At 44.0% G+C, this 13709-nt stretch overlaps 1 protein-coding gene across 1 annotated transcript; it reads right to left on the reverse strand.

Annotated features, from left to right (window-relative positions):
* Positions 1–10950: 10950 nt before the first annotated feature.
* On the reverse strand, positions 10951–13709 carry snai1a (snail family zinc finger 1a). Its single transcript, XM_034691826.1, has 3 exons — positions 13386–13709; positions 12362–12880; positions 10951–11694 (listed from the first exon to the last, which is right to left on the reverse strand). Exons 1-3 carry the CDS (start codon positions 13459–13461, stop codon positions 11510–11512), a joined length of 780 nt encoding a protein of 259 aa, XP_034547717.1. The 5' UTR covers positions 13462–13709; the 3' UTR covers positions 10951–11509.

Raw genomic sequence — 13709 nt, forward strand, 5'->3', positions numbered from 1 at the left:
TTACCTGGATATGAACAAATAGGTCAGTTTGTATTCTTTATTAAGATCAGTGCTTGTACTGGATCCCACAGAGACATGACAGATCTCCCCTGAACTTTGACCCAAGACCAGGATATTGACCAGACTCAGGGTTTGGTCTTAACCCTTTATAAGGTCCTCTTTCTCATAACTTCTCTGTTGGCATTTTCTTCTCAGTTTACTCTGCTAAGCCCATACTTTGTTGCTGTTCGTGATTGCTTTGTGTAAGTTTTCTTCTTAAAAACATCATCCCTGTTTTTCACTGATTATATCAGAAAGTTATGTTATTGTCACACTGTCAACAGGGAGAGGAGAAAACATGAACTGTACACTAGATGTGCTGTAACTCCTCTCTGTGGATTGATTTATGAGTATGATCAGGTTATCTGTAGTGTTGCTTTTGCTAGTCAGAATATATTACTGTTGTTATTGGGTTTTGACCAATCAGAGTAAAGTATTTATCATGAGTGAGTAGTAAGAAAGCCTGGTAATAAATGATAACAAACTATACTCTTTCACATAATAGTCATGAATGACATTTACACACACATGAATGTTTCAACAAGTGTGTTGTTGAAATATGGTAAATGCTAAATGGATTGCGTTTATGTAACACTTTCCTTTATATAACCTTTTAACCACTCAGAGCTCTTTTACACTGCATGTCACATTCATCCAGTCACAAATTTAATGAATTGAATGTAGCATTCATACACTGTTGGAAAAGGCTGCAATGTAAGGAGCCCATCAGTATTGATTGACCTCATTGGCACAGCCACCAGGGGCAGATCGGGGTCAAGTGTCTTGCCCAAGGACACTTCGGCATGTGGAGCCAGACATGGAATTGAACCCCTGACCTTCTGATTGAAGGTTGACCGACTCTACCACTCTACTGAGCCACGGCCCCCCAAATATAGGAATTTGATGACATCACATACTTCCTGAAGTAGAAATGAAGATAATAATTTCAAATATCAGATCTTGCTGTGTACATGTTTTTCATTAAGTAGTTTTTTTCCAAAGAAAATATATCCCTGACAGCCAGTTGATAAGAATTAAAGTTTCCTGTCAGATTCCATCTGAAATGATAACAATTCTTAATGCAGAGATAATGCAAGAAGACAACCTCAGCGGTTCATTTTTGGCCACACTATGCATCCAAAGGTTACAGCAGGTGGTTTTGGCCAAGACTTTGCTAAACTCCTAAAGAACAATATGCAGTAACATGTCAAGTTTTAAACACTATGAACCTTCTTCAATTTCAGAAACAAGCAAGAGCAACCTATAACAAATGGACGTTTATAGAAATGTTGATGAAATGAAGTTATTTGCCTGCAGGCTCTATGATGTTCACTATCTCACTAATGTCATTTCCTGACACGTCTTAAAAAAAGACACAAATATGCAGACACTGGACTTGAGACTTTCTATTAAGTGTCAAACATCTAACAGTGTTCAGTTTAAACTACTGGCATTAACAAACTATACCAGGTGTCTTATGTCAAATAGGTTTTATGAAATAGTGGTAACAAGTAGAAAAAAGATCTGTGAACTGATTGAAGTGATATGCATGAAGGACTTGTGTGCTTCTGTATCAAAGGAAAAAACGTTTCATGAGAAACACACAATCATGAAGATATATGAACTACTGGTTAGATTTTTTTAGGACACTTCAACAACCCTAGTATTTTAACACACTGTGTTAGATTTGTTAAACCTGACCGTACATAATCACTTGTTGAGAAACTTAAGGTTATCATTGTGAACTCTCTGTTCCATTAACACAACATTCCCTGTATTAACGTTGTGAGGCAGTTTATATCGTATTCACATTAAGTGTGAGATTTGGAGAGTTTGATAGTTGAAGGTGACTTTACTTTTATAAATATAGACATGGACACACCAAACACACACACGCGTGCACTTCCAAAATGCATTTTTTATTATTAAGGTAATACTGCTGCTCTGTCGCTAATCACCAGCAGAGGGAGCCAAGTACCTGTAAGATCCCTCTAACATCCCAGTTTGGAATCTGTTCACATGTGGTCAGCCCAGTCTCAGAGGAAGCACAAAAGGAACCTTGTGAGAGGACTGCACCTTGCAAGCAGCTGGTTTTATGCCTGTCAGAAACAAAAGCTTCATTTTACAAAATAAAGTTTCCTAGTTTCCTCTAAACCAGCATTGGGCTCTCAGTGAGACCTAATACAGTTGTATGATTGTAGACACTTAAAAAAGTAATTTCACTAAAGTTATTACCAAGGTGTTCCTCTCTGTTTCTCAATGACAGGAAGGGGCTATCTCACAGGAAGTGGAAGTAGGAGCGTCCCTCTCTTTCTCACTCACACACAAACATACACACACTCCCCCACAGTCGTCCACTCGCCTGCCCATCCTGTAGCAGTGAGCCTGTGTAAGCCAGGAACACCCCCTCTCTGCAGGGCTATGGCTGCCTGCTAGTATTTTGGTAATCGTCATCCTCCCTGACCTGCTGGCCTGATCCTGGCGCCAGGAGTCTCCTCGCCTCCCCTCCGCCTCCCCAAAGCTGACTACCCCCGACCCCACGGATAATTCAGACCAGCTGTTGCAAGGTGCCTTGCCTACTCCCACCCACTTATACTCACACTTGCCTCTTCTACAGCCTTGAGTTTGCATCAGGAAAAAAAAAAAAAAAAGGCCCAGCTAGGAGGCCTCTCGGTCTTTGCATGGGGTTTCACTGTTGCATAAAATAAATCCAAGTCAATCACAGGCCTGGTTCTTGTTCTGCAACAAATCAGCACTGTGTCTGGATCTGATGTTGCAATATGGAAACACACATTTAATGGATGCTGTGACAGGGAGTCAAAGCTGAGATTTGCTTTCCCAGTTCTTCACTAGTGTCACTGACCTGAATTTCTCTCATTCCTCGAACCGCTCAGTCTTAATGAAGTGGAATGTGTGTCACTGTGAAACCAGAATCCCGCACAGACTTGAGTTTTGTTGTGATACGCTTCTGCAGAGCCATCTCTTCATTGGAGTCACATGAAGAGCATGTGCGTCCACAATGATCAAGTGATACCATGAGGGGAATTGAGAATTATTGCCAGGGAATGTTCAGGAGAAGGAAGGGAAAGAAAAAGCACACTATTTGTTACCAATCATTTTCCTGATTTGATGTTACAGAGGAGGGAGCGTTCACAGTGTATATGTTTGCCCCGTCTTTTATTACATCTGAGTGTTTTTGGCATTTTGGGGCTCTGTGTAAAACAAGGTGCCTCTCTGTCTATGGCTTAACCACAGCAAGACTTTGGACTGAGATGGAGGGGAACCCCAAGCTTTTGATCCCGGCTCCACAAGCCTAGCACTGCTGAGTAACGGCCCACAAGTGAACTGCATACATGTATATGTGTGTGTGTGTGTGTGTGTGTGTGTGTGTGTGTGTGTGTGTGTGTGTGTGTGTGTGTGTGTGTGTGTGTGTGTGTGTGTGTGTGTGTGTGTGTGTGTGTGTGTGAGTGTGTGTGTGTGTTGGAGGTTTAGATTGTTTTTTTTCACGGTGGTGGCAGTGGTGGTAGCGGTGCGGTTGCCTTGTAGAATAGCGGTGGATGGTTGTCAGAGACAGAGGCCTGATAGAGGGGGGTGGGGGGCTGGTACAAAGAGCTTCTCTGGTGGAACTTTGGAGGAAAATAGTTCATGCTGCACTGGGATTTCCTGCCTTTGCCCTGGCTAGCCCCCCTCCTCTCCCACTCCCGTCTACCCACTCTGTTCTTGACGCCCTTTAGCAGCATGGAAACTGCTCGTACCATTTTTCAGCTGGAGATGGGTGAAGCAATTGATTTAATGGAAAGGACTGCAGGGATCATGAGGCAAGAGATTCAGTTTTGATCCAGACGTTTGCTATCAGGTTTTCATAATTCCATTTCCTCCCTTAATCTGTCCATGCACAAGCTTTGGTGCAGATGAATAGTTCTAACCGTGCACAGTCTCATTTATGACTCACATTGTCATGCAACATTTTAGGATGGTGTTATTTGATCTCTTATCACACACAGCTGGAATACACATTACTTTGCCCTGACATTGGTCCTGTGATTGAAAGCACAAAAAAGGAACAGCAGTGATGCTTGTGTTAAATGTAGGAAGGACAGGTGTTTGTCACCATTTGGCTGCCCGCAGACATATCGCGTGGGTGTCAAAGAGGAGGTGGATGGGAATGTGGGGCTCTGGGTTTAATGTTATAACCAGTCCCCTTCTCTTGCAGGGCTTTGATCTTTGGTGTCAGTGGCGGAGCTAGGGGGCATGTGTCACTCATTAGCAGTGTGGTGAGAGTGTGCTGGCTCACAGGTTTTTCTTAGTGTGGAGCAGAGTGGAGAGGATGCTGTGAAAATGGCTACTCAGAGGTGTTCCTGCTAATAATGGCGTCAGGGCTTGGGGGCGGGGAGCTAAAACAGGGGGGGGGGGGGGGGGGGGGGGGGGGGGCGGTGTCAGGAAAACATTGCAGTTTATTTTGGTGACTGTGTATGTGTTGAGCATTTTTTTTCATTACTCTTTGTGGTCCACACACTTATGTTAAACTGATAGCACAGGAAGTGGAATAGACGAATTCATTGAAAAGCCCTGCTGCCAGCACTCAGTGTCTTAGGAGAGGAGGGAAATGGAAACCAGATGTCTGAGATCCACTGTGAATATGTCAAAGCTCTCAGACTATGTCAGTTCCTGCGTGTCCTATTGGTGGACTGAAAGTTTTCTGCACAGTCATCAGTAATGTCTATAATACTCCCTCCCCGTGGACATCTCATACAGTCTTGGCTGCAGCTTCGAGCTGGAGACTTTGGGAAAGAAGCCTCACTGTTCCAGAAGATGTTTTTTCTTTATTCCTTAGGTTTCAGACTTCACCACATTCCTCAAATTTCAGGGTAACTTCCCATATCCCATGGCTCAGTCGGGTGGCAAATCTCTCAGCACTCCTTTGTGGATAGATTGCTTTCTCTTGCTTGGGAAAATAACAAGCTATAGAGTAATGACTTAACAAGCAACAGGATAATGGCTTCAACATGTGGAGGACTATGTGCATGTGTCTGTGTGCGTGCATAGATTTGGGATTGCAGGAGTGCTTTTTTTACTCTGTGTGTGTGTGTGTGTGTGTGTGTGTGTGTGTGTGTGTGTGTGTGTGTGTGTGTGTGTGTGTGTGTGTGTGTGTGTGTGTGTGTGTGTGTGTGTGTGTGTCTATTGTTTGGGAACCAACTGTGCAGAATCAACTGCTTCTCTGTTTGGTTGGAGTTGTTTGAAAGCTGGGCTGCTGATGAATAGATCGTTCTGCTCGGGGTCTGGAGTGGAGCCTTTGGGTGCGTTACAATGACAGAGATGGCCTGTGGGGTGTTCGTGGGAGTGCTGGGTGTTTTCCATCATAACCAGCTGCTGCATAAGCCTCCCACACAGAAAAGCAACCCTCAGTGTGTTTGTCTGTTCACCTACATCTGTGTGTGTGTGTGTGTGTGTGTGTGTGTGTGTGTGTGTGTGTGTGTGTGTGTGTGTGTGTGTGTGTGTGTGTGTGTATCTGGAGATGTTGAGCAGTGTGACACCAGTGTAGTAATTAATGACTCTATGACATCTGTCATTTGCACTGAGTATAAATACATGAAGCAGGTTGTTGGTGTTTTCTATCCCTCAGTGTTTTGATGCTGTGCATCTGTTCCTGAGGCATGCTGCCTTGATTCTTAACTTTCTTTGATCTCTGTTGGAACAAATGGGAAGCACTCACACCTCCGCTTTCAACAGTGACAAACAACACTCCTATTCCTGCCTACCTCTCATGGCGGTGGGGCTAAGACTCTGTAAACCTGTGAGGCTGTTTATTGGGAATAACATGCTACTGACACAATCGTGACTCAATTAACAGTCCTCTTCCTGTCAGACATATTCATGTGTGCGACACATTCAGCCTTGGCATGACTCAGCATGCCCACGTTAGTCTTCTCCCTTTCACACACAGCTTTATACGTTTCAACAAATCAAAACCCTGGAAAGTAAGCACCAAGCAGGGAGAGAAGCTGTTCCCAGCACACTGCCTGGTGCTGTTTACACACTGTTACACCATGACAAGTCCTAACAGGTGGGCAAAGATCTGCATCATCTCTTTCATAATGCTCTGTAAAGGCCTCAGGCTACAGCTCAACGTTGCTTTGCACCTTGTCTGGGAAAATATGCTCAGGTGCATTCCAGTGTGGCAAACAGGTGATATTTCCTCCACTCGCAGGTGAAGAGGAGTTTAGTATGGGCTTAATGGGCCAGGTGACTTTCTCTGTTCTTAGCTAGTGCGATGGATTAATGGATTCATGGAAGGAAACATCAGTCTCTTATTATGTTGTTCCACTACTTTGGTCTAGACTGAAATACCTAAGGATGGATCGCAACAAAATCGTGATTTTCAATAGGAATTTTAATGATTTAACTGATCCATGGCTTTTACTGCTCTAACACCATGCTTTTAGCATGAAGTTACTTTTAGTGAAACATCTCTTATACATTTGTTATTAACAGCCCTGTCTGCCTTCAATAATGTATTATCCCTGTGGTGACAAGCTTTTATTGTAGCCCCATCACAAAGTCTAAATTAATTTTTGTGCTGTTCGTTTGTTGAAGACTAAAATCTTACAAAGCTAATGACATTGTCATCAGCATCATCTGGATTTTTTAAAATTAGTGTTGGTGGCAAACTGACAAATGTGACAACATGCTAAGCGTAGATGATGGCCAAAAAAGTATCTGCTTCTCATTAGCGTGTCACTTCTTAGTGTGTTTGGCATGTTAGCACAGTGTTTTCCCAGGTCAGAGCACCACTCTATCTACTTCAAGAGAGAGCTGCTAACAAGACACTTTTTTGTTTGGCTAAGAGAAGTCATATTGGAGTTATGACTGTCTTTGTTTTTATTTCTGTTAAGGTCAAAAGAAAATAAGTTTTGTTTTCTTTTGTGTTGAGAAGAAAAGCTGCTCCACAGTTTGCAGAAATGCCACATAAGAATTTAGGAGTATTGATTGTTAGAAAAGCTGGGTCAGGATACTCTCTGAGAATCTCTTGTTTCCTGTCCCAGGGTAGAAGTCAGGTTTATTTTCTCCTCTCCCGTCCCTCAAGCCCATGTGTGAAGCAATGCCCAGAAGGACACACAGCTCAGGCGCCATCCATCCCTCTACCTCTCCCCCTTTCTCTCTGCTCTCGCTATGCTTCTCACTGGCATGGAGTCCACAGCAACACATGTCTCTGATCAAGTCCAGCCTGCGTCATCAGTTAGTAAACTCCAGGCTCCAGGAAAACCAACAGAGAGCACATTCATAGCCGGCGACCCTGTGACTGAGTGTGTGATTCATTACTCTTTAATATGCACCCCCTACCCCAATCCTCTAACCCACCCAACCACTTCTCCAATCCAGCCTCTGGGCAACTCCACAGCCTGATCAAATCCATCATTAAGCATACTTGTGGTGTTACCGCTGTTGGCCCTCTTGTTTACCAGATGCAGAAATTGTGTCTCTGGCTTGTTTGCAGCTCAGTAGAGAGGTATGAGCTCTGCATTCTGACATTTACATCAGAGCTCTGAACTTTACTATGTTCACATGCAGACAGCATGGCGGCCAAGATCTTTTAGGGACAAGAACACCCACAAAACCCAGGAATAAAAAGTATCATCACCCAGATTTTAGAAAGTAATGAAGTACTCTTGATCCAGTTACAGACATTAGTAGATGCTTTCCTTGGAAGTACGAGGCCATAAAAGTGACTCATGAGATAAGAAGAGGTTTCAGTGGAAGGATAGGATACTAGTTTAAGTGTAATGCACTACCTTTCTATTCATAAGCATAAAGCATGTTGATAGCTCTGTTTTCATTTCCCAAGATGGCTGCATATCACATCTGTCCCAGCATTGAGGGGATTCAATTTTACACATTTAAATACCAAAAGAGCTTGATGATGCAGCCATGGTTTAATTTGATTGCCAGCTGCAGATAATCTATTCACTATCAAGTGTCTGTAATGTATCCGTGCATTGTCCTCTTATTCCCAGGTGATAGTCACAAGCATGAAAAGCGATACGCGCATAGTCAGTATCTTTATTATGAATCATCATACACAAACACCACAGTCTTGGACTAGCTGTGTGTTTGAGGGCTTTTCCTGGGAGAGAGCTCTCTCCAGCTTTTGTGTGTCATGAGTGCAGGATGAGTCCTGTTTATGAGATGCTGACAGCTCCTTCCTGTCTCCCAGGCCATGAGCCCCAACTGCTGCTACTCTGAAGGCCACTCTACAGTTCCTGGCCACCCAACTCCACCCTGAAAATGTTGCCAAAAGAGCAGCCATGGGTGGAACAGCTGATAGGGGGATGGGACATGGCGCTGGTAGCGGCAAAGTGCAGCAGCAGAAATAGTGCTGGAGCTCTGCAGCGCCACGACCCAGGCTACTTTTTGGGGGTAAAGTAGGCCAATGTAAACTCCTACTTCCTGTCGGCCTTGTCTCAGAGGGGGAGAGATGATCCTCCTGTGAAGAGCGAAAGGGCTGCTGCTCTGTGGGGACTGTTTCCACTCACTACACACACACACACGCATACACACAAATAGAAATACAGCTAGAGAGGCAGGCAAGAGAGTGAGTGGGAGTGAGCAAGCGAGTGAGAGAGCGAGGAACACACAAACACAGTGGGGTTCAGGAATGTTAAACACATGCTTTATGGCATAAATAGCAGCCACTTTTGGTAAATTACAGTGAGTGCTCTGGCACTGTAAAGCACACAGCAGGAAAACGCTCTCAGATTTCAGATCCAGGCCCTCCACTCTCCCTGAGGAACATGAAGCGGAGCATGTTGTGTTTTCTTTTCTCTACTAAAAGGCAGAAATAAGTACAGTAACTTCTGATGCAGCACAGACTGAAAATATATGAGCATTCTGTGGCAGAAAAAGGCTGTGCCACTGTGGCAATGGTGACCTCACAAGACTCAGAAGACAAAAGACGGTGAGTTATAGCAAAATGTTTGGTCAAAACATATCAGTTCTAGAAATGCAGCACTTAATGAACATTGACCACATCAACGAGATGATGAGAGAAATTACACAATACAAACCATCAGAAAAGTAGAGACAAAAGCCATCCTTGAAGTAAGTATGAATTAAGGATGTTTTCAAATGTGTGTGCTAGCAGAACTAACACCCTCACCTCAGGACATAGCAGCTGACATCATCAAACAGTCCTGAGATAACCTTAAACAGCTGAGAGTTTAATGACCCTCTTTTCCAAGAACATCCTGGGAAAAGACACAGGAATATAATGGTCAAAGAAACCACAATCAAGGACTCTCATGTTACCTCTATATTGGACCTGGTTGGTGTTTGGGCTGAGATGTTTGAGAATCTGTAAAACAGTTTGGTAAGAAGTACAGAGTGTGTGAGGTGAGCCTCTGCGTCAGGCTGCGGTGGTCATCCTGGCTGGTAGCTATGAGCACATTTCCCTGACTAAGAAGGAAATATGGAGCTGTGCCGTGGAAGAGCTTACCTCACTCCTGCTGGACTGGCTGGGCCTCAGCCCACGCACAAACTAACTGATTGACTAACTGACTAGTGGCTTGACTTACTGACTGTGAGTAGAGAGCCATGGGAACCTACAGCTCCAGTCTGAGCACACTCTGACTCACTGTCTAGGCAGAGGAAGAAGAGAGTGTTATACTCTCCTTAGGGAGGAAAAAGTATACACACACTGCTATCACAGCTATAGCTTATGAGATTTTTTTTCAAGAGCCGTAGCAAGAACTTATGACTTCATGTCCAATCAAAGGATACTTGAAAGGAGGAGTTAACTTTCCCTAAAGTTCTCTTGTAGCTGCAAACACACACACTCACATTCACACACCCAGCAGTATTTGCACAGCAACAGTGAGAAGTAGACGGCAGGTGGAAACTGGAAGCAGGTGCAATCAGTTGATCCCGTCCATCACACAGTGTGCTCACCTTCACATCTGCAGTTGAGCTTTACTACAATAGCCCCTTCACTCTCCACGTCTAATGTCAAGATTTAACAGAAATCTCCGTTAATGATCAAACAGAATTTAACAACCAACGCATCCTGCACTCATATTAACAAGGTATCATTGAAAAGATACAACCACAAAAGCAGAATTGAAATAGCAAGGGTTAATAAACATAAATTACTTTATTGAATGAAAATGTATCAATGTATACAACGTACAAGAAACTGAAAAAAAAGGAACACACAAGCATACAAAATTGAAATAACACATAATCAGCACATTGCACTATGAAAAAACTGCCATAAAAGATGTAGGAAAGTTAAAAAATTCATCTTTGAACTGTCCATTTACATGGCTCTGATCACATTTACACAGTCATGTCTCCTTAGCGTAAACCTTAAACATTTTTTGGTCCCAGCCTTAGTTCATTTCAAACAGTTTGGTGCTATTTTTTGATAATACTGCAATCATTGTTTCTCTTAAAGCTACAAATACTGAGGTAAAAATGGCACGTTTGGTTTCAAAAGTCATACAATTTCAAGGCACAAATTCATTTAAGTTATAAAATATGGCTTTGGCTGTTATTAAAATTAACACTGTGGTAACTTAGAGTGCATGGCTTGCAATGTCATCCACATTCAAGTGGTCCTGCAAAGTGAGGCGTCTCTGGAAAACGACAGACAGAAGGTCTTTACCTATCTCTTAAACCATCAGATTAAAGAGAAGGTTTGGATGTAGTCAAAATAGAGGCTTACAACAATCCCCACTGGTGAAAACGACTAACTGATGCCATTCTTTTGTAATGACATGCTTCCTCTTTTTTCTTAAGCAAACCAAGGGCAGTGGAAGTCACCTGCTATCAACCAGCGAAGGTCATGGCTATAGCACCTGTTAGCACCTCGTCTATCTACACTACAGTACCAGGGACAGCTGTGTGTGCATTTGCTTTTGTGTGTGTGTGTGTGTGTGTGTGTGTGTGTGTGTGTGTGTGTGTGTCTGTGTGTCTGTGTGTCTGTGTGTTATGAGGCATGCTGAGAGATTTATTCCACCCACGCACCCCTACCTCTCAGCAGCTGTGTCTGGGCCATGATCCTGAGCTAGCCGGCACCAGGACGGAGACAGGAACACCTCTTACCCCTATGAGTTCACTACATATTTTTTCTTTGGAATGGGCACGATGGCAACAAAGGGGTTGATATCAAGTGAGTGTTTGTATTGCTCTGTTCAGCTTTGGTCCAGCCTCATGACCTCAATCTAGATTAGAATAAAAAAATCTGCTCCTCAGATGTTGTTTTACAAAGCAGAGAAGCTAAAAGGCTTGTAAAGTCAGATCCAATAATTATGCTCGAGTCCCTCCAGGTCTCTTAAAGCAAGCCACTTCATGCTCTTTGTGGCTTTACAGATCATCATCAGGCCAGCTGGGCTTGCGTAGATGCCTTCTCTGGGGCTACTAGACCACCACTGTCCTGAGCTCTTAGTGGATACCCTTTGTCCGTGTCTGTGGAGTCTCACACCGTGGTGGAGCAGCACCCTGAGGAGCTGTGCTTCTGCAGCAATGACATGCGGCTAAAGGTGCGAGAACAGATGCCACACTGATACTTCTTCACCTCTGCATGTGTCTGCAGATGAGCCCGCAGGTTGGAGCGGTCAGCAAAGGCCCTGTTGCAGTGTGGGCAGGAAAATGGACGTTCACCTGGGCAAAAAAAAACAATGGAAGTTAAATGACTGGCACCCTATTTAGATGTGGCAATAAAACCTGCCTTAATTCAGTGACAAAGTCATGTGTCTGAGTTCACAAGAACTGAAAATTAACACCTCAAACACATAAACACACTCCCACACACATTCAGAAGATAATAAGGAAACACATGGGTAGGCTAGTGGGGTCAGAGCCTGACTGAATCAGCATGATTCAATCAGAGCCAAATCAGATTAGCACGCTAACAAGTTGCTGCAGGTACTAAGTGCTCAGTGGTTACAGAAGCCTTCAGGCATTCCTTTAACCTTTTGTCACTCCCGTACCCCCTGATCTGCTGTCTTCCCCAGCAGCCGTGATAAGATAATTAGCCAACGAGTCATTGTTGCAGAGACATTAAACACAAAGAGTAATCAATGAGAGCAGGGTGTACAGAGGGCTTCCCCATGTGGTAACGTCGTCTGATCAGGTGTTAACCTCATCAGACTGATTGTCATGTATATTCTGCTGCCTTACTTCCCCTCTGAAATGATGAGGGAATGACCTCCTGACTCACAATGACAGTAACTTACAGCTTCACAGAAACAGGTACAAAGATATGACAAGTCTACCTGATGAATCAGGATGTGTGATGTTGTTGAACATTGTCAGACATGGGTCTTACCTGTGTGTGTGCGGATGTGGCCGCGCAATAACCAAGGCCTGGAGAAGGCTTTGCCACAGGTGGTACACACACAGGGCAGGGTGTGTGAGCGGATATGCATCTTCAGGGCCCCCAGGCTGTTGTATTCTTTAGGGCAGTGTTTACAGAGGAAGGCTGGTCTTGCTGCTGTGACCTGTGTCTCTCTTTCCTCTTCTTCCTCAGGGGGGCTGATGTGAGTCATAGAACCTGTGCATTTCATCCTCTGGCGAGGGGCATACGTGTGTACGGGTTCAGGGCTGGGGGGGTCTGATGTGCGTCCTTCATCTTCCTCTCCACAACTGCTTGCACTGCTGCTGAGGCTGGATGGGGAGCTGAGGTCCAAGGGTCCTGCGTTGGTGGAAGGCTCAGTTTGGGAGGTGGGTAGGTAGAGGGTAGGAAGCACACTCAGGTCCCAAACCAAACCTGTTGTGAAGCAGGTGGCAGAGGATGTGTTGTCCCCTGAAGGAAACTCAGCAAAGGGAAACCTCTCCAGTGAAGTGTCTGAGACAGGAGGCAGAAGATAGTACAAAATGAGCCAGTTTCAGAGTATACACAAAAAAGTTGTTATTTCTTAATTATGTTGATATCAATTAATCTCCACTGTCTAAGTTGTAAGTTTCGTCAGACACTAAGACACTGCCAGTGTCTGATAAAAATATTGTTTTTCTCAGCACTTAATAAGTGTATGGCTGGAGCCATGAGACGGTTTCATGGGCCGTTTCCTCCCACGTATTCACAAGAGCTTGTAACATGAATGAGGCTCTGTCTACTTACAGAAAGGGGGGAAAGTACGTCTAACGGGCCCCGACTTGAACGGGGAGTAGCCGGGTTTGAAGTTGAACCAGGCACAAGAGGCACAAAACTGATTTGACTAAATATATGTATATTTGACCAAAACAAAGCGAGGACACCAACTCCGTTAAACAGGTGGTTTTCTATCAGGTTTGACATTTAAGTAAGCATGCTTTCATAACTCATAGAAGAAATAGAAATCCTCTCAACTTACCATTCTGATATTCCAGTTCACTGTAGTTAGGCTTTTGTCTAGCGAAGTACTTTTTGACCAAGAAAGATCGAGGCATTGTGTTTGTGAGTTGGAAATAACTGTGCGTTTAAGTATCCTGTTGTAACGACGCACACTTTCTACGAGAACAAAAGAAGTATTCGTGGTCCACAGATCCTTAAGAAACAAGAAATGTCCTGGTGTTGTCAAAAAGTTTGAGCGGACTTCGGCGGACAAGTTTGAGTGCAGCTTCCATGCACTATGACTAAATGCTGGCCTGTGTTCTGAAATACTCTGACACAGGCAGTAGGGGTGTGCTCGCCCTGA

This window comes from Notolabrus celidotus, chromosome 1 (genome assembly GCF_009762535.1).
Source record: "Notolabrus celidotus isolate fNotCel1 chromosome 1, fNotCel1.pri, whole genome shotgun sequence".
Taxonomy (NCBI): domain Eukaryota; kingdom Metazoa; phylum Chordata; class Actinopteri; order Labriformes; family Labridae; genus Notolabrus; species Notolabrus celidotus.

Bases quoted from the DNA above. Each gene is read 5' to 3' on its own strand.
- snai1a (XM_034691826.1), bottom strand. From the start codon at position 13,461: ATGCCTCGATCTTTCTTGGTCAAAAAGTACTTCGCTAGACAAAAGCCT. The intron at 12,881-13,385 runs GTAAGTTGAGAG...CTCCTGTCTCAG, and splicing joins TGAACTGGAATATCAGAATG to ACACTTCACTGGAGAGGTTT. The intron at 11,695-12,361 runs GTAAGACCCATG...TTTTTTGCCCAG, and splicing joins CCACATCCGCACACACACAG to GTGAACGTCCATTTTCCTGC.